The sequence below is a fragment of the Chrysoperla carnea genome, chromosome 2 (assembly GCF_905475395.1).
Source record: "Chrysoperla carnea chromosome 2, inChrCarn1.1, whole genome shotgun sequence".
Classification (NCBI taxonomy): domain Eukaryota; kingdom Metazoa; phylum Arthropoda; class Insecta; order Neuroptera; family Chrysopidae; genus Chrysoperla; species Chrysoperla carnea.
This window is the reverse complement of record NC_058338.1, coordinates 72,765,720-72,793,272: the sequence shown is the minus strand read 5'-3', so window position 1 is coordinate 72,793,272 and position 27,553 is coordinate 72,765,720. Positions and strand designations below refer to the sequence as shown.

Here is a 27,553-nt window from a genome sequence, read left to right as displayed (position 1 = left end):
TTTTTTTTTTGATGTGTTTTGAATAATTTTTGTCCTGTTTGTCCTGCCTGTTCTTCTCACCTATTATTACTATAACTATTATTATTATTATTATTATTATAATTATAAATAAATAATAACAAAAACTTGTTTAAACTACTACTTCTCTTTAGACAGAATTAAATAAAATAAAATAAATATATCTATAAATATACTACGTGTACATCTACGCTATTACACCCACCCACTGATTGCTGATAAAACGTACCTATCAGATTCAACAAATAAAAAAAAGCAGTTGTTTGTTTTTATGTATGATTAAATGATATTTTTAATTAATTATGAATTTTGTGGTTGCTTATTAATATAATTTATATATATATATATACATGTATATAAACCTGTTTTATTTAAATTCAACACATCAAAATGTTAACACACTAGTAGACTACAAAAAAATTTTCGGGTGAAATGTCAAATGGCCCATTAGGAATTATGTTAAAAAATATGCTCCTATATGTAAAAGTAAGTTTAAGCACCATGGCGTCAGTTTTGCCTGCACCAGCAAATATGTACGGCGTTGCTGGATACTAATTCTGCATAATTATTCGAAGTGAATTGCATAAACGCCGTACAGAAATAAATCCAGTAAACCCGGTAAAATTTTTAATCTCCCGTCAGTTATCGAAGCCTTACGTGATTTATTTCTGTACGGCATTATTATGTAATTTGCTTCGAATACTTATGCAGAATTAGTATTCAGCAACGCCGTACAAATTTGCTGGTGTAGGAGTGAAAACTCAAGAGGTTTGACATAATTCTCACCTCTACTCATCCTGTAACTCGCATAACTGACGACATAGTAGTTAAACTTCCCTTTACATATAGGAGCATCTTTTTTAACATATTTCCTGGTGGGTCATTTCAACTGAAAAATTTTAGCATGGGCTTGTAGTCTAGACTTAAAAATACTGACACAAAATTTCAATTCAAAGATTATTGAAAGGTAATTAATTATCTGATTAAAAATGATTGGCTATAAATTTGCTTGGAACAAATAAAATTAAACATTTTACAAGTTCTTTTAAATATCATGCGATTACGCTTCGACGATTAGCAGTGTGACCATTAGTTTCCTTTCAATTCTAATGTAATTCGACCCATTAATGGTCTCCATAATTGTAAAAAAATTTGAAATTTTATGTTAGTGTCCCAAGTTTGGTTAACACATCTAAATCACCAGCAAATCTTTTTTGTAGTTTTTGATAAAAGAACCTGTAATAGATTGTAAGACACCGCCAAAAAGTTATGTTTTCCTGCGTCGGAGTGGTTTGAAAATTATATCAGTGTTTGCTAAAGTAAGAAGAATTAATTTTTAGAGAGAATTGCCCAAAAATTAATTTTTCATTCAAATGACAAAAAGATGAAAATAAGAAGCAGCATTTGAAGAGTTGAACAGATTTTTCTAAAAAACATGATAATTTTTTGCATATTAGAAGTTTCTGCCAAACAAAAGAATTAAAGTGGTTATTGTGAATCCCAAAAAAATATTAGCTTCGAAAACTAGGTTTAAATAATACTGAACGAAAATGATCGTTCGGGATATGTTCTTTTCTCTTTCGATGATTATAAGAATTTCAAATTTTCATTGTTTAAAGTATTGACTATATTTTATTTTGCTCTTTATAAAACTCTGATATATATTGTCGAGTTAGCAGTCTAACCGTAGTAGTAAATTAAGATCTTTATAATGCTATAATTTTTTCGCGCTGCTCAGGACTGTCTAACTTTCTGCCCGTGTAACGTATATTTAGGTCTCTCATATTTTCTGCCCGTGTGATTTATACTATTTTTCTTCATTTTCAGCCGAAAGTACGTATACTCAATGTCAGAAAAAATGCTCGTTTTAAAACATTCTAAGTGTTACTGTTATAACATAACATATGATGAGTACGCTTAGAATGTTTTAACTGTAGCATTTTGTCTGACAGTGAGTATACTTTCGGTCGTGGATAAAGAATAAATTATTTTAATATAAAAAATTGAATACGTATCGAATTTAACGTAAAAATATAGGTAGCTAGTAATTTTTTATCGATTATAGTTCTTTATACATTTGATCCCAAATATCTCAAAAATTATTCCTCATTTTTTCCTATTTACATTTTTTATCAGCAAGTTAATAATTACCTTTTAACGCATTATAAACCAACTTGGCACTTAAAAAAGACTAATTTAAAATATTGGTGTCAGGAAAACCTACAAAATTTACTACTACGAGAAGTTTTTGTATATAGATATAAGCATAGATATAAAAACTTTTTTTTTGAAACATTTTTCGTAAACATAATTTTCTATTTTCTCCAAAACTATAGAAGTTAGGGAGTTGAAGCAATTCAACTAGTGCTCTTGTGAAAGATTCTTGAAAAACGAAATAAAAATTTTCGAAAGCCAAAACAAATGGCTGCCGAAAGGTCGCCACAATTATATTGCTTTTTGAATCTTTCCTGATTTATTAAAAATCATGCAGGCACTGACATTCAATACTTTCTATATAGGGCATTTAAACAATTAATTCAGTCAATTGTTTGTTTTCAATATTTTTAATGAAATCGTTCGGTCGGGACATTTCGAAGGAATCATGCTCACCGATTTTAAAAACACTGTTTTAAGAAAAACGTATTTAAAGTTTCAAAAGAGGTACACTCAGTTAAATTTTTTTATATATATGCGCTTATCTTCGTTAATATTTCTTGGAACAACTTGAAATTTTCAGAGAATATACTTAAATATATGTACATTCCGGAAATGCAAAAATCAATTTTCCAAGAATGGTATTACAAAGTTAAAAATATAAAAAAATCTACAAACAAACATACTTTCGAATTTATAATATTATTATGTATATGTAATAAAATTTATATAAATATGAATTGAATTTTAATTGGTTTAAAATAAAAAGATAATGTTTGTGCGTGTAACGAATCAAACAAAATGAATTTTAATTTACTCATATCGACATCATAGTCGACAGAGATCTTTTTATAATTAGTAATAATGGGTTCGAGTTCAATTGAATGTTTGAAAGGTTTTAACCTTTCTTTACACATATACATATTAATATTATTATATAAACATTTTGATCCGTTACAATTTTAAATGGGTCGGGTCGATTTGATTTGTAATATAAAATATAAATAGTATTAATAAGGAAGAGATTTAAAAATTGATTTATTTTTATTATTATTTATATTCATATAATAATTATACGAGCTCATGCATGCATTTCAAATCATTAAACATTTTTTTAATTATTTGCTACAAGTTGACTTTAGGTAGCGCAATTACAACGAAAGAACTGCACATTTTTACATAGGATGTCTATCTAGCCCCCAAATACCTACCCAGTCTTGGTGACCTCTCAATAATTTCATTCCTGCATCGGCTACGCTGTTAAGCGGGCATGCCAGTTTTTTTTCAAAAATTTATTTTCAATAAAATTACAGCATGTTTCCTAAGATCTTGTTCTTAAGAGGTGCACGGTCGATTATAAACTAGACTGCAGCAAAAATAAAAGGCACAAAGAAAATTTATGTAAGTGACTATACTTACTGGGTTGAATAGATATTATTGCTTTGCATAACTGCATAAATATTTATAAATTAACTTCTATCGATATCACAAATTATTGAAAAAAATAAAAGTAAATGATGCGACTAACGAGTGTGTGTATAAGTTCCATTGAAATGTGCTTGAGTTTTCAAATAAGAGCTATAATAAATTCCTGTATAAATTCTTTATTGTTATGGAAAATAAAAAATTTTTGTTGCTAAAATTGTTGGCTAGGTAAGTGTTGGCTAGGTCTTTTTTGTAAAAATTTAGTAACATATTCCCGTTTCCAAGATGCCCAGTTTTTCTAGAGAATAATTGTTATAAATTTTAAAAGGGCAGTATTGTAGCAACATTTTCTTGAAGGCTTGATACACTTTAGTTCAAGACAAAATTCCAATTGTATTTTAATTGTTTTAGAAATGCATTATTAATACTAGAGCAGGTGCTAGATAGAGTTGTGTGTGCAAAATATAAAGATCACATTTTGTCAATTGATTCTTGTTCGTAGAAAAGCTTATAGATTAATATTTCGGATGTTGGTAGAAATCCTATTGGTCCAATTTTGTTATAGCCCCAACCCGGGTTGTTCGGAGGGCCTCCACGGAAACGGTCAAATGCCATTTTTGAACCATATATAAAGCTATACTCGAAGTTTTTTGAGTAATTTTATGTCAAAAAAGCTCCTTGTGATTTTTCCTAAAATTCACTGTTTGAGTTATTAACAATAGTTTAATGTTTGGCAAAACTCCAGAGAAAAATTGGACCAATAGAGATTCTGGCGACATCCGGAAAATTAATCTAAAGCTTTCCTGAACAAGAATCATTTGACAAAATGTGGTCCTCACATATCTTGCACACTAAACTCTATCTGGCGCCTGCTCTATATTGTCAATATATTTTATTTGAAAAATGCACTACTTACTATCTGTAAAATCAATGAGTATGAAAGTAATGGATAATATTAATGTACAGTAAATCTTGTATAAGATATAACATGCCATTATTAACTTTCCACTTTCCAGTATAGGTAAGTTCTTGTAATTGGTCCGAAAATCCAAATCGAAATGTTGAACATATCTTTACATTTTATTGCCACTGCAATGTATTAATGTTGCAGCCAGTTAGCTTATTTATAGTCTAAAGCCAGGTAGTTCATTAAATGTTGTATTTGACGCTACGCCTGAAAATCATTGAACAGCGCCGTTTAGTAAAAAGGCTAGGCAGTGTGGAAATTTTTTCGCTTTCTATTACTCGTAAATAAAATGTAATATTAATTCCGGATTTGAAATGTAATATTAACCGCCAAACGTTGCTGAATAACAGCAAGATATGTTGGAAACATTTCCAAAAGCAGGGCGTAAAAATTGTGGCGCGGGGGGGGGGTTGTTTTAACAGAAAAATAAAATCAGAAATTTTTCTCCAAATATTAACAAACTGGATATTATGATAACATAGAATGCGAGTATTTTAACTCTAAGCAACACGACTGTGTTTCAAATAATAATTAATGTTGAAGTGCTTTAATCAGTTATAGAAATTTATTTTCATCATCGGGGAAGTTGAATGTGTGGAACATAAGGATTGCACTCACATGAACAGCTTGTTTGAAAATAGGCTCCACCCAAAACATGGTAAGTGTATCCGATATATAAGATTTAATCAAAAATTTTAAAAATAAGATCCATAAATAGAATTACATCAAAATTAAATAAAATCACCAAATATAGAAAATCGATTTTTTAGATAAGTTAGCCAAATTGATCCGGTAACTAAAATTTAACAAAAAAATTGAAAATATCCAAATTTAGTATAATTACATACTTGGATCATTAAAATTGGTTAAAATTTGAGTATGGAAGATTAAAATCAGTTCATTTAATTTTTGATGACGCCACAAAGTACAAAAATCGATTTTTTGGGTAAGTAGAGGAAATATTTTTGTTTGTTTGAGTTAAACAGGTTTGACTAAAGTTTAGTGTAAGTATTTAACACGTGCCAAACTAATTTTTAATTGGTATGTGACTGAATTATTTAAATGATTTAGCGTGGTTCTGCTAACTAAGTATGATTAATTGGTTGTCATATAAACACATGTATGATTTGTACGATAATTTTGTATCACATATTGTATGCAATACCATTTACACGTTTAAAAATCAAAAAAATCGACCAATGATCTGCCTACCAAAACTTTTAGTAGCAAAAAGGTGGTTGTCAGAACTGGACGAATTTTAATTAATGAATTTTCTGTGGAAATAATTACACATAGATTGGGACAATGCTCGGTTTCCGCTCAGGATTACGAGTCCTCGAACTAGAAGTTCAGCCAGCGCAAGACAAGCCAAAAACTTGGCTTGTCTTAACAAAAACCTTTATCCAAAATATATTAACTTAAAAGACTCGAAACGGTATTATTCGAGTTATTTAAAAGTTGACAGTCTCATGGTCTTACTCTTGCATAATTGTCAAACAAAAAGTTCATAAATGAGCAACATGGGTCAATTGAAAGTCTTGGTTCCGTATAGTCTTGGGCCATCTTGTAAACAGTTAGAGATAAAACAAAAGTTTAAATGTAAAAAATGTTTCTTATAAAAAAATAAACAACTTTTGTTTGATATATTTTTTCGTAAACAACACTGTTTTCTCTGTGAGGGCGAAAATTATATAGTAGGTATATATTATATGGGAATATCAGTTAGGTGTGTGTGACATGTATGTATGTGTGGCCATCTTTCTTTACTTACATGACGTAAAAAAACAAACGATTGCATAATCAACAATTCTATACATAGTATTTCAACAATTAACTCAGTCAATTATTTTTTTTCACTTGTTTTAAAGTGTCTCTGCCATTAAAATATGATGATTTGTTTGACATTAAAATTCTAAAATATCGATTGAAATTGATCCAGGAAATCATCCTTTGTACACGATTCTATGTACGTGATATATTGTATAAGCGCGTCCAATGGTCGGTCGAATGGAGCCGATTGTTGTATTATTTCTGTTAAAATTATTATAGAAAATATATTTCCAATCTAATTGGAGAGAAAAATTTGTCCCAATTTGTTGAAATTTTTGTAACCCTTTAAGAAACTCACAAAAATTTTTTTTTTCAGAATTCGGTATAACTTATGGTAAATTGGGAGACATAGAATTTCAAAATACTTTTGATTCAAAGACCCATCCATTTCATTTAATTGCAAAATCAACTAGATTTGCATCTCGTCTAAACGTTAAAGAGGAGAAGGAAGATCACTTAAAATAGTTGATCTAATCTCTCTTTGGATCCGTGCTTGCTTAAAAAAATTGAAAATATTTTTTTTCCGGAACTAAAATTCTTTTTGGAATAAAAAAAAGTCTTTACTACTCGACCACTTTTAAGACTTGAAACTAAAAGAAACTAAATGAAAACATGAAACAAAATTGTAATGATCGCTTCGCATAGTCTTTATATGCAAAGTACTTATAAATTTAAATATTTGTATGAACTAAATATTAAATTATTATGCCATAAATAAATACATAGGCGTTACCATCTTATTTAGATTAGAGATACCAAACAAGAATTTTTGAATTAGAGACAGTATAAATCAGAAAATTTTGTTTAAAAAATTTCATAAATTGCAATTTTTTTTTTTGCCATAAACACATACTTAACTAACTAAATCTTTGGTAAATCCAGGTCCAAAAGAGGGGGTAATAATTATAATAAAACAAAAAAGGGATACCGCAAATGGGTCCCTAGCCCCTAGACCAAGAGTCCTCTGTGCCCTTCTTGAGAACGAGACGTCTTCGAATAGGAGGCGCTATTAAAATCGGATGAAGATATAGGATTCTGTCGAGGCCAGGCGCCACTCAGAAAAGCCCACAGCTTCTCCGCCGGGATCTCTCCCAAGATTGATGGATCCATAGTTTCGGCTCCGAACATTCTAGTCCGAACATTAAGGTGTAAATAACATGTATGGAGATTTCGTCATTCTCCACATGCTCTTCAAGTGGGATCATTAGAGATCCCCATGTTATGAAGGTGATAGTTCAATCGACAGTGTCCTGTCAAGAGTCCCACCACCCTTCTCAACTGTGCTCTAGTAATTTTTAGACGAACACAGTCGAATGGCCTAGTTGTGATAAAGGGGGGGGGGGGTAAAACTGCCCTCCTCTCGATACGTCCATGAATAAGCATACTATAGAATGAATGGTAATAAAATTAATAATTGTAATTAATTAGTGTTATAGCAGCGTTATAGTTAGCTAGTTAGTTAGTTAGGCGTCTTCTTTATCATCAAATAGAAAAACATTAGATAAAATAATTAAGATATTTGTAATGTAATGATGATTGGACACACAGATGCTGGGGACATTCAATTTACTATATCATTAATAATAATGCATTACAATCTATTTAAATATTTAACAGGATTGGATTTACAAAACTTTACTAAATTCCAGCTTCTCAAAAAATGGATGGTTGGCAGATAATTCTATTTATTGCAAAGTAATTATCTGTGATTATTGAAAATTGAAGAAAAAACTATGTACTTTCCGATTCATTATGTTCGCCTAATACAAATATACGAAAATTGACTATTTATTTAAAAATAAAAGTAATAGTTTGTTCTTTATGTTCTCCTAATACAAATGCACTAAAATTGATGATTTTCATTCAAATAATTAATTGTAAAAATTGCTTATTATGTTCCCTTAATACAAATACCCAAAAATTGATTATTATTGGTTAAATATAGATAAAAACTATCCTTGAAACAGGTATCGTGTATAAATTTGAGCTCAATCGTTGCAGAACTTTTTGAGTCCATAAGCAATACATAAACGAACATAACATTTTTATATATACAGGGTGTCCTGTAAGTACCGCATGCTTTTGTTGCATCAGGTAGAAAATAAAATTCTAAGAAGAATAGTCTTTTTCAATTTTTTGATCCAATGCACGGGTATTTAGCTATTCATTAAAATAGGTAGCCAATCAGAAGCATATTGTATTTAATGATTTTTGATAGATAATTTATTAAATAAATATTATTGTTATTAATAAATAAATTTAAGTATAAATTTGTGTCGGGACATCTTGTATATAGAATTTTTCTTTTATAACAGAAATTCTTATTAGAAAGATTAGAAATTTAATTAAATTTGTTTGTCATGCTCTCCTAATACATATTCACGCTAATTAAATAAATAAATAAAAACATAAATCAATCAATCCTTTCTTTAAAAATTTGTCATTCTCTAGAGTTTTTAATCGGACTAATTTGTCGTATACCCTGAAATAATTACATACCTTCTGCATTGGAAAACGATAAGGCAATAGAACTGGCCAAGATATCACTTCGAAACTAATAGCTCGACCCGAGCGATATTCCGCAGTGTAGTACTCGTGGCTAAAAATTGTCTAGAGAATAAAATCAATAGTCATTTACTATCTTTTTATTTATAGGCAATTTTATTACAGATATGATATACAAATTACATAATGAACAAAATTAAATCTTAAAATTATTTTTTTACCCTGTTTTTTACTAAGCGGTACGTTTTTAGACCGTGAATCTATTTTTCGTTATTAGCCAGCACGAGAAGCTTTAAAATAAGGAGTAAATCATGGAATATTATTATAATATATGATAAGATCTAAAATCATTACATACAAACCTGCTTACGCATATTTTAAAAATAAGTTTAACAATTCGTACATACAAAATGTTTCAGAAAGAGTTAACAATATAAAGGTAAATTTAACAATATCGAATAAAAAGATTAAGCCAACATGAATATTAGAAAATGTTTTTAAATAACACTTGAAATAGTATAGATTTCTATCATTTATCATAAATGTTACTGTACTATTTCGGTTTACTTTAAGCTCTAAAACGATCAGTTTGACAATGTAAAGATATAGATTTCTAAGTTTTAAAGAGGAGTAGATTGCTCAGTTCAGTAAATTATTTAAAGCGAAAATATTTTTGTTGCGTTATTTTATCAATATTGTAAGTTTTCAAAGCGAGAATTTGAAATCGGATTTCCTCACATTTTGGCGCCCAAGCAAGTACTTGAATGAAAAGAAAAAATGGCCAGGAAATAAATTAGGGTATACAGTAATAAATTATAGTAAAATTTTATTCTCAGAGTCAGGCGATTGAGTGGGCTATAAAAGATCATCGCGAATTAAAGGTTCCACTAAATTACACAGCACGAGAATATAAATGGCAAATTCACTGAAAGCTGTCCCTTAAAAAGGTTTTTGACTTTTTTAGGACCAGTTTCTGGTTGTATAAACCCCTGTGGCTTAATAAATATTGTAGTTTTAATAATACTACGTTAAGTTCTTCTAGGTATTTCTAAAATTATAATTTATCCTGAAACATGCAATATAATTCAGTATCATTTATCCGTACACATATGGTATTTAAATCTATACAGAATTTATTTGAAATGCGGAAGAAGTTTTGATTATTTTTCTTAAAATATGTTTCAAAATTGTTTTTCAATACAGTAAAATAATTGATGTGTAGGTTGGCCTTTATTAAACACAATATTATAGTTTTTGCAAAATAAATTTTTTTTGGATTGGATATAGGTACTTAAATCTAAATAAAACCAGAGCCATTGAAGTTCTTTATAATGGTCAGATTATGGCCATATTTCCCTCCGAAATCATCTCTTTAGATAATGTCAATTCCCTTCTCCCTTCCTTTGAAAATAGTTTTTTTTTTTAATGAATAAAATTAATATGAAAAAAATGTTAATAAATTATAAAAGGACATTTTTAAAACTGAAAATAGGTATAATAAATTTTCGTTTAAGCTCAAGCATTGATAAATTAAAAAAAAAGTAGGTAAAAATGGAAAATAATATCACGGAAGGAAGTTGCGAGATTTAAATTGAAATTCAAAAGTGAAAACAAACAATTGACTGAGTTATTTATTGAAATACCATGCATAGACAGTGTTGATTACTCTGATCACATAGCACATACATACATGTCACACATATATAACTGATATTCCCATATAATAAAAACTATAAAATTTACGCCTAATTTGCGCCCTGACGGGTAAACAGTGATGTTTACGAAAAAATGTTTCAGGCAAAAGTTGTTTATTTTTTTATAAGGAATATTTAAACTTTTGTTCTATCTCTAACGGTTGACAAGATGGGTCCTACGAAACCAAGATCCAATTGACCTATGTTGCTCATTTGCGAACTCGACCTCACTTTTTACGTTCTGAGTACGCTGTAAATTTCAGCTTGATACCTTTTTTGTTTTTGAGTTATCGTGCCCACAGACGGACGGACGGACAACCGGAAATTGACTAATTAGGTGATTTTATGAACGCCTATACCAAAGTTTTGTTCGTAGTTCGTTTTTGTTTCCAAAAAAGAAAATAATTTATCTATTTTTGAGAGTACTTAAGACAACAATAAAATGATGAAAATTTCTCCTATATTGATTTTTTTTCAATATTTTCAAATCAAATTTTATGGAATTTTTCTATTAAATTTTATGGAATTAAAAATTAATATTATTAAATTTTATTAATATATGCTTTTATTCGAAATATTCGCGGTATTATTTTCATCATTTTCAGAAGTATAAATGCAGCCGAAAATTTAGGTAGGTATTGGCCCATTTGCTGAAAGTACAATTCGAATTTAACTAACACGTTATGAGATCCCAATTCGGCATGGATTTTATTCGGAAGCATCGATTTCATCAAAATCAAATGAGTTTTAACGAATTTTTAATAAAAATTGAAGAATATTTTATTTTCAATGAAAATAATTTTGATCTAAAATTACGAACATCGAATTTTTTTGAACATTGTTTCTGTCTAAATAGAGATATAATTTTGTCAGTTTTCTAGATTTTAAATTTAAGCCCTCCGATTTTAGCTTGTGGTATCGTACTTGTAGTTTTATAAACAAAATCTTGATTCTTGTAAAAGTACGAAGTTGTTCATGGTAAGGAAATTTAAATGATTCTTAGCCGTTAACTTTATATATTTACATTGCGAAGTAATCACTTAAGTTTTGTTAGTAGTTGTATCTAAAATAGACGAATAGCTGATTAATTTTATTTGAAAATATAGATTGTAATTATTAGATACTATTTTAATAATTGATGATTTATGGATAAGATTTCGTAATACTGCATTATTGGGATCCCCCTTCCACTATCACTATCCATTTTACAAGGAATATCTAAAGATGTTAGAAATGTTCAAATCTCATAAAGTCTGCATCATTCTATCAAATCAAGTCATTTATTTTAATTAGGACAACTTTTTTGTATTTAGTTATTTCAATTATCAACAATAATGGATTTCTAAAAAAACAGTTTGGTCATAGACCATATAATTGTCAGGTATGGAAAATATTTTAATTTTTATTTACAATTTTATTTAGTATACAAGGTGTTAAAAACTATCGTATTAGAAAAGTGTGCGGCTTTGGGATCCGATATCCCATTAACAAGATAGGACTTCGTTAATTATATAAAATTTTGTGAAATATTCATAAATATTTGCCAAATTGAAAGGAGGGGTATCGATAAGGCCTCATTTACGCCCCAGAATAACGAAGAAAAATAGTTATACGATTTGATTGATACCCCTATAGTAAGGAAAGTTTGAAAAATAAATTTTACTAGAATTTATCCTTCAAGCATTTTCCCTAGGTTTTAAATACGGAAATATTTACATTCAATGTTTTAAAATACAAAATTTGAAAATTTTCGAAAAAAAACAAATTTTTTTATTAAAGAGGATAAATTGCTAGGAGTAAATTTTATATTCTACATTTTTGCTAATTATAAACAATTATATTTTCGCTATATAAATAAATACAGTCTTGAGTTTTTAGTGCATTAATATTGGAACACTCCATATATCGATAAAAATTAATGTAGTTTTATAAAATGAGCTTTTGAAATTAAGCAATTGTTGATTATACTGTGTGCATTAATTTCCTTATCCAATACGGCTTTGTTTCGATGGTGGACTCACTTAATGTAGTTCCCCAAAAATTCACTTTATGAAAATCTCAATTTTCGAAATAACTGAGTCTGGTAATTAAGAGTAAATAGTTACTCAGGCGAAATACACTATTTAGATGGTACATGTTACATTCATTTCATTCAAAACACAATTCTAATCAACAATCTATTAGTGAGTTTAAACATTTTTGATAATTCAAAAATCTGCAGGGTAATAAAATTTTTGCTAATTTTATTTAAATAAAATAAAAAACAAAAACTGAGTGAATTGTTGAAATACCCTGTATAGAAAATGTTGAATGTCAGTACTTGTATTATTTTTAAACATAATTAGAAAAGTTTAAAAAACCGAAGTATTTTCTAGATTCTTTTCGTTTTTCGAGAATCTTTCACAAGAAGACTAGTCGAAGCTACCTATAAATTTCAACTCCCTATCTTTTATGGTTTTGGAGAAAATGGACACCAAAATGTTGTCCTAATTTGCGCCCTGGGTAAACAATTATCTTTATGAAAAAAAAGTTTCAAACAAAAGTTGTTTATTTTTGTATAAGGAACATTTTTATAAATTTGTTCTATCTCTTACAAGTTGATTCCTACGGATAATAGACGAACTTAAACTTAATTTTTACGTTTTGAGTTTATGAACACCTATCATATACACCTATATACACCTATACCAAAATTTTGCTCGTATCATCAATTTTTCGAAGCGTTACAAACTTTAGGTCTAAAATTAGTACACTTTAATATACATATATTTAAAATTTTTTAATAAAAGTCCATAGTTTTTCGATACGATTACAGTTATAGGTGCTCGCAATCCATAAAATATAATCAAAATTTTCAAATTATGAAGAAACATATTTATAAAATAATTGCATTCGAAATATTCTCGAAAAATCATATTTTTTACAAAAAAGGTCATATTTTGATTGCTTGATTGAATTTCTTGAATATATTTCACCGTACATTGACTATACTAATTTCGCTATAAATTATTCTGAAAAACGTAAAAACTGAAAAGCAAAAAAAAAACGGATTTTTCATTAATATCAAGATTAGGTACTTTTTTCTTACGATGTTTTATAAATTCAATCCTTAAACTAATAATCATTACCTACGAATCAAAAATTTATTAAAGGAAAAATGAAGATTTATTCCTGGCGTCTGCAGTACATATTAGCAGTTTTGATTTTATGGTTAAATACTGCAGAATTAGCAAAAACACGACGAAGATCAACGAATTTGAATCGACCACAAGCTCAACAACCTGATGAAAATTACGATGATAATTACACTGATGGGGATTACGATTATACGTATGGAGAAAGTAAGTAAACACATTTTTTTAATTTTTATATGTACAGTGTGTCGCACTTAAGATGCAGACACCTTCATATTTTCTTTATTTCTATAGGGATAACGATTTGAAATTTTGCACAGTCATAGAGGGTGATTGGTCACATTTTTTAAAATAATTAACCGAAATGTGAAATTTAAACTCAGGCTACTACAAATTGACAAATAGGACCGATTCTTAATATTTTGTCTAGCATCAGAGATGGTTAGAGATATCGAAAAAAACTATTAAAGTTGCTTCAAATATTTTTTTACTTGTAATAATTTTGAGTGCAGACCAAAATAATTAAAAAATTAAAAATGCGCATTTTTTCACGAAAATAGGTATTCGTTGTGCGCGTAGTCATGGTAGGGACAATAAAATCGATGCCAGCGCTTCCAGTGAAAAATTTTGGCGTTAAAGGGGGCTGTTATTACTAATTTGCAGTTCTTTACATGTTAATGTTATAGAAATGTCAAATTAAAATTATTGTAAAACACGAATTAATTAAACGTATATATAAAAATTGTGAAAATAAGAAATCAAATTGCACAAATATTATTTTTCAAATGTAAATTATCATAATTATTTATTTAAATTTGTGAGACAATAATATTATATTTTCAATGTAAGTCTTAAATGCAATCCATACAATTATATATACATCCATACAATTCTATAATTAAAGTAGTGTATCGTTACCAAGGAAACGAAACTCACGCACGGAGCGAATATGAGCATAAAAAAATATTCCAAGCAACTTTTTATAATAATTTTTTTTGATATCTCTATCATTCTCTGGCGCTAGGCAAAATATTAAGAATCTGCCTTATTTGTCAATTTGTAGTAGGCTGAGTTTAAAGTTCAGATTTTGGTTAAGTATCTTAAAAAATGCGACCCATCACCCCTGTATGACTGTACAAAATTTCAAATCGACTTCAAAACGAAAATATGAAGGTCTTCATCTTAAATGCGACATACTGTAAATGGAGTTTAAAAAAATTCAAACTTAAATGTATAATGCATTACAAAAATGCTTTAATATTTATTTTAATCACTTTGAACAATTGCAGCTACTCCAGAAGGTGTAACTCCAGGTACAGAATATGGACAACCTCCAGATGAACGGCCTACTCCAACCGGTAATAATTTATATGTAAATTTTAAAATTCATATGCACCTAATTCGAATGTTACCTATTAGTAGGCCTAAATGATCGTGAATTAGCTTGTTAGGTAAATTCATTTAATTTCTGACAGGTGCGATAAATGTGAATATCGTGACAACACCACCAACAACTCCTCAACCATATGTTCCTCCATCAAGGCGTCCAGTACAGCCAACAACTTCAAAACCCAGAACTGTCAGGCCAACTCCAGATGCCAAGCCAAATCCAGATGAGCCACCTGTTGTTGGTCCAAGAGGGGATAATGGTTATCCAGGAGAACCTGGTAGACCTGGAGATTCTGGCATCCCTGGATCACCTGGTTCACCAGGAATTCCTGGCCATCCTGGACCTCCTGGCCCTGTACCGGATGTATGTAATATTGTTTAAGAGAAATAATTCAAATGCTTTATTCAGAAATTTAATTTCAGTTAACCAATTACTATAATCAATTGGCTCTTGCACAAGCGGGTGCAGATAAAGGACCGAGTTATGCAGGACCGGAAGCTTTTCCATTCCTCCAAGCACAAGTAGGCCCAGTTGGACCACGCGGTGCTCCTGGATTACCTGGCCCACCAGGTCCGCAAGGTTTCCAAGGTGTAAGAGGAGAGCCTGGTGAACCAGGACCACCTGGTGTACCAGGAATTGCAGGACCAAGAGGACTACCCGGACCACAAGGAAAAGATGTATGAGAATATTTATTTAATATTCATAAATTATTGATTTTTACTGACTTAATATAATTATAGGGCGCTCCTGGAGACGATGGTGAAGTAGGCCAGCCTGGTGCAGTTGGGCCACAAGGACCCCGAGGCTTACCTGGCATGCCAGGCTTACCCGGTGTAAAAGGTCACCGAGGATACCCTGGTTTAGATGGCGCCAAAGGAGAGCAAGGTCCATTAGGAGAAAAGGGTGCACAAGGGAATATAGGTTCAATAGGACCTACGGGTCCCCCGGGTCCAGCCGGGCCTAGAGGTGAACGTGGAAGAGAAGGACCTCCTGGTCCACCTGGATTGCGTGGAGTGGACGGTATATCTGGGCCACCGGGACCTCCAGTAAGACAAATTTTTTTATAACTTATATTATGATGTTTTTTTTAAATTAATAATTACTATTTTAGGGTGCCATCGGCAAACCAGGTCCACCGGGATTTCCAGGAAGCACTGGCAATAAAGGTGATCAAGGTGCACAAGGTCCCAAAGGAAGCCAAGGCCTTCAAGGTCCTAGAGGTAAAATTTCAGAAATATCAAATGTATAGTAAATACTTCATTTTGGAATTAGTTCAAAGGAAAGCCATCAAGTAACTATTTTGATGTAAATCTGTTTTCAGGTGAATCTGGTAGACCTGGCCAGCCTGGAGAATCTGGACCACAAGGACCTCAAGGCAAAGATGGAATACCAGGTGAAAAAGGGAATATAGGTGGGATTGGACCCGCTGGACCCCCCGGATTTCCCGGGGCTCGTGGTCCACCTGGTTTACCTGGGGCTGACGGACCAGCAGGGGCAAAAGGAATACCTGTGAGTATATCAATATTAACATTTATATTATAATATTGACTATATTAATATCTTAAAATAAAGGGTACCCCTGGAGAACGAGGATATAAAGGTGATAGTGGTTCAAAAGGTGAAAGTGGAGCTCCTGGACCTCGCGGACTTCCTGGTCCCCAAGGTAGTGAGGGTAAACGAGGAAAACGGGGTATGAGAGGGCCGACTGGACCTTCAGGCCCTCAGGGAGAACGAGGAGTAGCAGGTGCAAGAGGACTTCCAGGTCCAGATGGTTCTGTTGGTCCAAAAGGTACGTGCTCCTTAACATATTAATGGTAGTATATATTAATAAAGAAGTTTTGTAGGTCAATCTGGAGATAGAGGTCCTCAAGGTCCAGCAGGAATAAAAGGAGCGCAAGGAGACCCAGGGCGCCCAGGATCCCCAGGTATTCAAGGACTCCGTGGTATTCCCGGTCGTCCTGGTCAAGTAGGTAAACCTGGAAATCCAGGAGAACGAGGAATACAAGGTGCAGACGGCAGGCCTGGTGAGCCAGGACCACAAGGATTACAAGGTTTACCAGGTCCTCTTGGACCTCAAGGAGACAAGGGGTTGACTGTAAGTATTGTACAAATTTACTGAAGAAATTAGATTACTTAAAATTAAATATATTATAGGGGGAACCTGGAAAAGATGGTGAACAAGGACCAACAGGTGCACCCGGACCCCGTGGAGACCCTGGTAAAGACGGTGCCCCTGGTGCAACAGGTCCTCCAGGACCCCCTGGTTCAGATGGTGAACGTGGACCAACGGGCGCTCCAGGACCTCGAGGATTCAATGTAAGAAAATTTTTTTAATTAAAATACTAACAGAGTATTCTATGCTAAAAATGTAAATGCTTATAATTTTTTTACTATCCTGAAAAATTTGTATGAACTTAGTCAACTGATTTTCAATATAGGGATTGCCAGGTGTTGCCGGAAATCCTGGATCTCCCGGAAAGGATGGAGAAGCGGGCGTTCAAGGTCCACCAGGTTTGCCTGGTCAAGCTGGTGCTCGTGGAGAAAGAGGATTCCCAGGTGAAAGAGGTCCAACTGGTTTAGCGGGACCTCCAGGATTACGTGGCGAAGCAGGTCCACAAGGCGCAGACGGATTACCTGTAAATACATTGACTGTACATAAATATGAGTAAAATTATTATGTTTACAAAAATTTTAGGGACCAACGGGCGCTAAAGGTGATAAAGGTATTCAAGGTCATCAAGGTTTAATTGGTTTACCTGGATTAAGAGGATTGCCGGGACCTAGTGGAGAAAAAGGAGACCGTGGAGAAATTGGTCTTGTTGGACCTGCGGGTCCTCCAGGTAAACAAAACTAAAAGATGCCAGTATATGAAAACAAAATAGATAAACAACTAAATTTTTTGAAGTAGATTTCTTTAAACTTCAACCTATTAGAAACTTTAGGTCAGACACTAGCTAAAATTTATTCGTCTGAAAAAAAATATAAAAACAAACATTCAGAAATGGTGGAGTCAGATAGTACACGAAATATGGGGACGGTAGAACCATAGTGGCCTAATTTAACATTTTTAATTCATTTTTTGTGAGAACAATTTTTTTTTATTTGTAAAGAATTTAGTGATTTTGTATATCAACATTAACTAATTAATTGTAGGAATAATGGAAAACATTATTCAATTAATTTACTTTGATAAAAAATAATAATATTTGATTTTACAAATTAAAAAATCAATTCTTCAAGAAGTAAGCATTTGGGATTTCAATATTGAAAATGATGCCAAATATCACTTTAATGAGTTCTTATGGAAGACTTATAATTTTGTTTTTTAATGTCCACATGTCTTTATTTTTAGAAAAATGATACTTGGATTAATGTTTTTCTACCATCGTCATATGTTAAACAAAATGAGACACTGCCAAGCTAAAATAATCAGACATGATTGAATAATCAGACAGAAGAATTGTATAAGCATAACAACAATGTTTGATTTAAAAGCTCAAAATTTTTTTATAGGTAGAATATGTGGTTGAAATTAGGTACCCATGCAAATTTTTAAGAAAAAAATCATTGAAAATCGATGTAAAATAAATTGGCTCTTATGGAGAAATCTCAAAAAAGACATATTTTGACTGTTTTTGATAATTTTCACTTCTACTAAATGAAAACAAATTAAAAAAAAACTTATTAATAGAAAGATATCGAAAAAATTTATTCTTACTTTACATCTTACATATCATAAAATTTTAGAAAAATTCATAATCAATATTGAAAATATTTATTTTTTAAATTTATGCTCCCACTACCGTGCTTATACATCCTTAAACTATAGAACCTTTGTTATTTCATTTCAAGGATGACTCTAAAGAAGAAATTATACTTCCACCGTGAGATTATGTGAATTAAGCTCAAGTTTTTTTATAAATTGTATGCAGGTCGCCAAGGTGAAAGAGGTGTACAAGGACCTACGGGTCCTGTTGGTCCACCTGGTGAACCAGCTGAAAGGGGTGATCCAGGCTCACCTGGCCCACCTGGTGAACCGGGATCTCCGGGTTCGATTGGAGAACGTGGCCCCGCCGGACCTCCTGGACCTCAAGGCTTCCCAGGACCGCAAGGGCTATTTGGATTACCTGGTATTAAAGGAGAACGTGGTCATAATGGGCTTAAGGGTGAACAGGGAAAACCGGGACCAGTAGGTAATAAATTAAAAATAATACAAATTAAATTATTTTCGAAAAGAACAAAATTTATATGAAGTTCTACATTTGTTATACAGGAAATCCTGGTGAAGCAGGACCTCAAGGTCCTATTGGACTTACTGGTTCTAAAGGAGCACGGGGTGAACCAGGTTTACGAGGAGATGTGGGTTTATCAGGACCGCCGGGAAGACCAGGAGAACCTGGATTACCGGTAATTTTCATTCAATTTTATTTTTTTCATAGTCATAATATTCATCGCAATTTCAATGTGTTTCAAAAAATTAATTAATATTTTAGGGTCAACCTGGTAATGTAGGGCCACCAGGATCTGCTGGAGTTCCAGGAATAAAGGGTACTCCCGGAGAACAAGGGCGTCCTGGAAGCCCAGGATTACAAGGTGAACCAGGTGTCATTGGACCTGAGGGACAGAAAGGTGATGTGGGCTCTCAAGGTCCACCAGGGGTAGCTGGTCAACCAGGACCACAAGGGCCAGCAGGGGACAGAGGTTTACCCGGCTTACCCGGACCTACAGGTCCCGTTGGATCTAGAGGAATTCGAGGTGCTCCGGTATGTAATTATTTTGATTTTGCAGTATGTTTCTTGATTTCACAATAGGTTTACAGAGTTTTTTTGTATAGGGAGAAACTGGTTCACCAGGAAAACCTGGAAATGAAGGTCCACCAGGTCCTGTTGGTCCAAATGGTCCACCAGGTCCTCCTGGCCCACAAGGTGATCATGGACCCGAAGGTCCGTCCGGAAAGCAAGGTCCTCCAGGAATTTCAGGTCGTCCAGGAGATAAAGGACCAATAGGACAGCCAGGAAATCCTGGACCAACTGGGCCACCTGGATTACCAGTGAGTATATCAAAAATACATGGTTTATTACAAACTGTTTATATATATTTAATTATATTATTAATAAACTATTCACGGATAGGGTCCACCTGGACCAAATGGACCACCAGGTCTGACAGGAGAAAGAGGAAGTCGTGGTGAAACAGGCCCACAAGGTGTTGAAGGACAACAAGGACCCCGAGGAAAACCTGGAACACCAGGACCAGAAGGACCAAAAGGAGATCATGGAGATATTGGACCTCAAGGAGCTAAAGGGCATAGAGGATTAATGGGATTACAAGGGTTGCCAGGACAACCTGGTTTGCCTGGAGATAAGGGAATACCTGGAGCAAATGGATTACCGGGCAAAGATGGCGAACCTGGTCCAAGAGGTTCTCCTGGCAGAGATGGTAATCCGGGACCACAAGGTCCCCCTGGCCCTCCAGGTTCACGTGGTCCTGCTGGAGATGAAGGAAAACAAGGTATCAGTGGTCCAGCTGGCCCTCCGGGTCCACCTGGACCTCCTGGTGAGCCAATGTATGATCCTACGGCATTAGCTGCGTTTATTAGTGCAGGTATTATATTTTTTTATTTTGTAGCTATTTTAAGTTATTTAAATTTATTTAATTTCTCTCGGTACTTTCAGGTCAAATAAATAATAATAAAGGACCTGATCCACAAGGTGATGAACCACTTCGAATATTTGGAAAAGAAATAACTGAAAAAGAACGACGTGAATTAGTTCTCAAAGCTTACGAACAATTGAAAGCATCCTTTGAAAAGTTCAGATCACCAGATGGTCAGAAACATTCTCCAGGAAAAACTTGCCGAGATATTTTTGTAGCGCATCCTGACTTCTCATCGGGTGACTATTGGATTGATCCAAATGAGGGTGATATGCGAGATGCTATTATGGTTTATTGTAATAAAGAAGCACATACAACATGTGTATATCCAAGTCCAACTCGTAGCCCAGAAATAGTATATGAAGGAAACGAACAAGAAATTTGGCTCGGAGAAATATCTGGTGGTCTAAAGGTAAAATTATTAATTATACCAAGGCCTTGAGCAACTTTTTCCTTAAACTATTTACTTTTTCTGTTACGAAAATAATTTTCTTATAACTGAGGCAATTTCTTTTTAGATAACGTATAAAGCAGATAGCAGCCAAATCAATTTCTTACAACTACTCGCAGAGAGTGCTCAACAAAATATAACATACCACTGCAAAAATTCCGTCGCATATTTTGATGCAGAAAAACGAACTTACCGTAAAGGTATTAAATTGATGTCATGGAATGATGCAGAAATAACACCAAGAGGCAATCAAAGATTACGATACGAAATGATTGAAGACGATTGTCGGGTAAGTAGCAATGAGAAAACATAATTTTAGGAATTTTTTTATTCATCTAATAATATATCGGTTATAGTTCCGTAAACCTGAATGGGCCAAAACCGTTTTGACATATGCTACTGAAAAATCAACACGTTTACCAATTACTGATATTGGAGTACGTGACTTTGGAAAACCAGATCAATCATTTTGGGTTGAAATTGGACCAGTATGTTTCAAATAATATGCAATGTTTGAAATGATAAAGCAAATTTAACTGCCATTTCCAATCACATTTGAACAGCAATAAATGTGATTGGTAATTACCTATTAAAATAATGTGTTCGTATTAATAATTTAGAATTTTTTTACTCTCTGTACAAAGTTAAGTATTTACAATAAGATTATGTTTAAGGAAGTTGTCACAATTTTTTATTTTAAGCACGTTTATAAGTTTGTAACATATTTTTCAATAAAATAATTCCATACTTCAATGTTCGTTTATTCAACATTATAAGGACCCAATCACCCTCCTTTATGGCCACGAAAAAAGAACTTCCGGAATTTTCTCCATTCCGGACGATCTTTAACGGTTTTACGAGAAACCGTGTGTCCTTATATACATCCGTTTGGATGTTCAATTCCCTTGAACTACGTTCTAAGAATCATCATAGACAAAATATTATAGTTAATTCATTGTAGAAAGTTTTTCTATTTATAAATGGTTCACAAACTTTTTGGCCATTTTGTGGACATAAAACGTAAAATACTATAGCTAAAAGAATTTTTTTTAAGTAATTTATTTTCATAATAGCATTAATAAAAAAAACAAATTTGTGTGTATTTTTGAAAAAAAATGAAGTCTACAAATTAAAAATTCCTTAAAATTGCAGTCTTTGAAAACGGAGACGGCAACCAGACTTGAAAGTTATGGTAATACAAACATAAATAATTGTCACCGCATCTCTTATCATTTAAAAATTATTACTCATGCATAATTAATACAGGATCGGCTCTATTGACTATTTTAGTAGATATCTAATTAATTCAATATCATAAAAAAATAAATTCAGTTTTAGTAATAATGGGTACATACTATACTCTATGAGAGAATTTTAATACTTTACAAAACAAATCAAAACAAACAATTGACTGAGTTAATTGTTGAAATACCATGTATAAACAGTGTTGATTACTCTGTCACATTACACATACATATATGTCACACATACATAACTGATATAAACATATAATAATACAATTTGCCCATAATATGCGCTCTCACGGGTAAACAGTGATGTTTACGAAAAAATGTTTCAAACGAAAGTTGTTTAATTTTTTTTATAAGGAACATTTTTTACATTTAAACTTTTGTTCTATCTCTAACGGTTTACAAGACCCAATTGACCTATGTTGCTCATTTACGAACTCGACCTCACTTTTTACGTCCTCAGCAAGCTTTAAAATTTTCAGCTTGATATCTCTTTTCGTTTTTGAGTAATTGTGATGACAGACGGACAGACGACAGGCAGACAGACAACCGGAAATTAATTAAGTGATTTTATGAACACCTATACCAAAATTTTGTTCATAGCATAAATATTTTTAAGCGTTACAAACTTGGGACTAAACTTAATATACCTTAGTATATTTCATATACATGGTATAAAAATTAAATGTATTGTAAAGCCGGTACTGGTAAATATTCTAAATCATGGATGAATGGGACAGAACATGAGATAACTAAAATCGATTTTTTAAATTAGAAAAAAAAGATTAAACCGACTGACTAGCAGTTTTGGAAAGTCGAAAAAAAAATTAAGGAAAACGCTGTGGATATTACAAATTATTTTGGGTAAGATTAAACTTTTAATTATAAACAAAATTTAACAAGGGCATTTGAGTTTCTTTTTCAAGTACAATTCTATAAAACCTTCCTTTTTCATTTCAAAATATACAGTAAGAGAAGCTGTACATTTTTATCTTTCAGCCTTACATAACATGGTGTATATAGCGTAAACCATCAGCTAGTACTATGGCATGACAACTTTTATTATTTTGCACAACTTTTGTTTGAAACCTTTTATCGAAAAATTTATTTTATGGAATGTTATTATTAGAACTGTGTGTCGTTTTAAAAAATCGTAATGAGTATCTTTTTTTGTCATATCATTTAATATAGTACAGTCGGCAGATAGAAAAAAGTAGGAAGTTAATGAAAATTTGGGATGTTATTCAGGGATCGTTAATTAATATTTTCTCAAGTTTTAGATCTCGAAGACCCTGTGTGAAAAGGGAAGGGGAGAAGAAAACTGCAAAATTTTCTACCTTCTTCCAGTTTTCCTCAATAACTTTTTCCCTTAAATCCAACGGCAAAACCATCCCAATACATTTTGAAGAGCGCTAAATTTTAACTATTTTAATTAATTGGAATTGCGAAAATTGTAGTAAGTCAGTAATGGTAATATTTTGCTATCCGGGGTGTCGGAAGCAACCCTGGTCAGCTGAGTGAGCTGAATACTCTAATATTTGCCATGCTATTCTGACATTTGCCCCAGCATAAGTACCTTTGACTCAGCAGCCTTAGAGTAATCTTGTATATTGATTCGAAAAGTAACTAATATTAATGCCAACATTCAACAGAAAAGAAAATTACCTTTTGTGAATTGGCGTAGGGTGGGGAAAGAGGAGCAGAGGTAGGATCACTAAAGTTTGTGATTATAACCAGAAACGTAATCTGGGTATAACAGAAGAAATAAGGTAAAATTTTGCATTTTTTGAAAAATAATCTTTTTTCGAAGCGCTATATTTCGGTTATAAATTGGCCAACAAACATCTATCAAAATTGTAGAAAATTTAATGCTATACAAAAATATCGGAATGCCTTTGACGGAGGACGAAAGGGAAAAAAGTTATTAATTAAAAATTTAAGGGAAGTCGAAAGTTTTCCAGTTTTTCCTCTGCCCCTCGAAGGAAAATAGCAAAAATCAAGCATTTTCGGCCATTAAAAAACCTTTAAGTTTTCTTATCCAGGTTTAACATCCCATAAAATGACACCTAGCTAACTGGATTGTTTTTGTTTTTTTATACATTTAAAAAATAAGAAGGGTAAATATTTTAAACAATAGTCAATAATTTTTATGAACATAACTGAAACTGTAACATGAATAAATTATAAAATTCTATATAAAATGATTAACAACATTTAAATCCATAACGAGGTATAATCAGTTAATAAAATTTTATCAAAGTCGTTATAAAGAATAGCCATACTCTTGAATCCAATTGAGTCCTGCAGCCGTTGGTTTATATTCCAAACCAATCCAATCGTTATAGCCTTCTTTTTCAATCAATTCCAAAATATATTTATAATTAATCTCACCAAATGTATTTGGTTCACCTCTGCCAGGTACTTGTGCAATTTGTATATGTCCAGTATGTGGTAGGAATGTTTTAATACTATTGGTTAAATCACCACGTATATGTTGTAAATGGAAGATATCCAATTGTAATTTGATGTGCTTGCTATTAATTTTTTTAATTAAAGCCACAGCTGAAAAAATCAATTATAAATTTTATATTTTTAACTTCTGTGGCATCGCAGCACTCAAACCCGGAAGCCCGATTTAGCCACGACCATTTTTGCTTGTGTTTAACGAAAATCTTATTGATTGGGGCAAAATTTTATTTAATTTAAATTAACGACAATTAACCCTAACAAAATACCCGGTCATCAGGCCTGTACATATGAGTAGGGGAAGGATGTTGGTATTAAAAACCCTCCTATTGAGAATCTCTCCACATAAATTTGAATTAACAATATAGTCCTGCAAATGCAGACATTTATGAAACACAGTTCCACTGAATACACTTAGCTGTTCAAGCTGTTCGACATTTGTTGACATTTATATATTTGCGAAAAATACGCCATGGAGTTGCAGAAGGTAAGGCTCTCGTCAAAATAGACTCAACGCTCGAATGTATACAGACTGATTGTAGATTATTTCTGGATCACAATCTAAATAACGTTTTAATCATGACAATATTTTATAAAATTTTTCTTGTCTCTTTTCCATCAAAAATAAAAATTCTGATGTAGACTCTTGTGCCCAAGTTTTTGAACCATACACTTCCATTTTAAATTATGACTTCCATGACTTTTGGGTCGATAAAGTTCAACTTTCAAAAATTTACTCGAAGAACTCGATATTTGCAATGAAGATATACGTTTAATGAAGATCGGTAAACGATTTAGCATCGCTCAATATACATTCTAAGGCCGCCTCTGTGAAGCTTTCGAGAGTTCTTCATACTTTACCGGTTTCTTTTCTAAGAATAAGTATATACAATAAATTATTTACTCACCTCTATCATAATCATTTAAATAATAATTAGGTAATGAATATTTATTAATTGGTTCAATAACTCCAAGGATGTTTTCTTTTGATAATATTTGTTCAGCGTAAATTAGATTCTTTTCATATGTTTGGTGATGTATGTCTGTCACTGGTGTATCCTTCACTGTACCAGCCGTTATATGTATTCTAAATATAAAATCAATTCAAAATTAATTCATTTAATTAATTAATATTGTTATTTTACAGGTGTAAACTTTACTCACTACTTACTTTGGACATTCAAGTGCTTTTGCAAGTTCTACTGTTTTAGCAAGAGCCTCGCGAAATTCATTTTCTTTACCTGGAAGTGCGGTGTATCCAAAATAACCATCGGCTGTAATTAAATTAACGATTATATTTATGAATAAATTAACAATATATGCGTCAAATGTGAGGGCGGAAATTAGGACAAAACTTTGGTGGCCATTTTCTATAAAAATTAGGAAGTTGAAAATAAGCAAGTAGCTTCAACTAGTGGTCTTGTGAAGCATTCTTGAAAAACAAAATTCTAGAAATAATACTTTCGAAAATTTTCCGTAAGTCGCCATAATTGTGTTGGTTTTCTAAACCCTTATTCTACTTTATAAAAAATATAACACTTTCTGTACAGGGTATTTCAACAATTGCATTAACTTAGTCAATTGTTTGTTTCCACTTGTTTGGATTAAAATTACCCTATATACTAAGTTTCATTCAATTCCGGAACACAAATTATGTTGGGATTTTCTCGAATTTTCCCTTAAGAAATTACAAAAATTTGGTACAATTTATTTGTCTACGATTTGGATAGATATTTTTCAAATTAAAAAAAGGTATCCATCCCCGGGGGCATGAAAAAAATGAAATTATTATTTTTTTAAAGGTGCAGACCAGATTTTTAGATGGGCAAAGCTGGACAACTCTGAAGGAGGGGGGTATTAACAAAAATTCTCATACAGAATAAAAATAATATCGTAATATTTTTTTATTTTTAACTTAATTAAGTACAATTTATAAATATAAAAAAATGTATAATATTTTATATCTTGACATATTTTTTATTTGAGTGAATAATAGTATAAATAATTTACTAAACGAACGCATATGAAAAGTTTTCTAGATCCGCGATTCTATCCATAATAACCATTTTTAAAAGAAACAAATTATTAGCAGAATTGATAGTGATAAAAAATATACCGACTTAAGTCAAGTATAATTCGAATCCGATTCAACTTTAAAAATATATTGTAAAAATAAAACATAGCCTACATACCAACATACATATTCAACAAAGCTTGCTGTACATTAGCTTTCTTTTTAGCTGCAACAATTTCATCTTTAGTTGGTCCAGAAGGATAAGCACCTTCCACAGCTTTAAAACCCGCAGATTTTGCTAAAGCATATCGTTCTAATATATTCGAACTTTCCGTAAACATAAATGAAATATTACTACAGAATTTTAAAGGCATTCTTGCTGAGGTAATTAAAGTTTGAATTGAATTTTCGAATTGTGTCTTGTAGTTTTTTATTTAGTTATGATTACTATACTTGTACAATACTTAAATTGTATTTATATATTGTAAAATACAAATAAAAATTTAGATAGTTTAACCAATGAAAATTTACAAATGATAATTGAGTTGATAAAATTTTAAGATTAGAACAAATAAATTTTATTTTTTTATATATAATTAA

The 27,553-nt window shown here is 31.8% G+C and overlaps 2 protein-coding genes across 2 annotated transcripts; one reads left to right on the top strand and one right to left on the bottom strand.

The window, feature by feature from the left end:
- The first annotated feature begins 11,836 nt into the window (after positions 1-11,836).
- Positions 11,837-21,916, top strand: LOC123292200 (collagen alpha-1(I) chain-like). Its single transcript, XM_044872766.1, has 21 exons — positions 11,837-11,974; positions 13,746-13,934; positions 15,017-15,085; positions 15,203-15,480; positions 15,540-15,794; positions 15,858-16,163; positions 16,229-16,337; positions 16,439-16,626; positions 16,690-16,906; positions 16,962-17,212; positions 17,272-17,433; positions 17,556-17,753; positions 17,813-17,957; positions 19,050-19,310; positions 19,391-19,524; positions 19,611-19,880; positions 19,952-20,167; positions 20,250-20,721; positions 20,793-21,184; positions 21,291-21,512; positions 21,580-21,916. The coding sequence occupies exons 2-21, from the start codon at positions 13,751-13,753 to the stop codon at positions 21,724-21,726; spliced, it is 4,476 nt and encodes a 1,491-aa protein (XP_044728701.1). The 5' UTR covers positions 11,837-11,974; positions 13,746-13,750; the 3' UTR covers positions 21,727-21,916.
- A 2,710-nt stretch (positions 21,917-24,626) lies between these two features.
- Positions 24,627-27,407, bottom strand: LOC123291823 (putative hydroxypyruvate isomerase). The gene is made up of 4 exons (XM_044872247.1): positions 27,132-27,407; positions 26,111-26,213; positions 25,848-26,026; positions 24,627-25,035 (listed from the first exon to the last, which is right to left on the bottom strand). Exons 1-4 carry the CDS (start codon positions 27,325-27,327, stop codon positions 24,737-24,739), a joined length of 777 nt encoding a protein of 258 aa, XP_044728182.1. The 5' UTR covers positions 27,328-27,407; the 3' UTR covers positions 24,627-24,736.
- Positions 27,408-27,553: the final 146 nt, after the last annotated feature.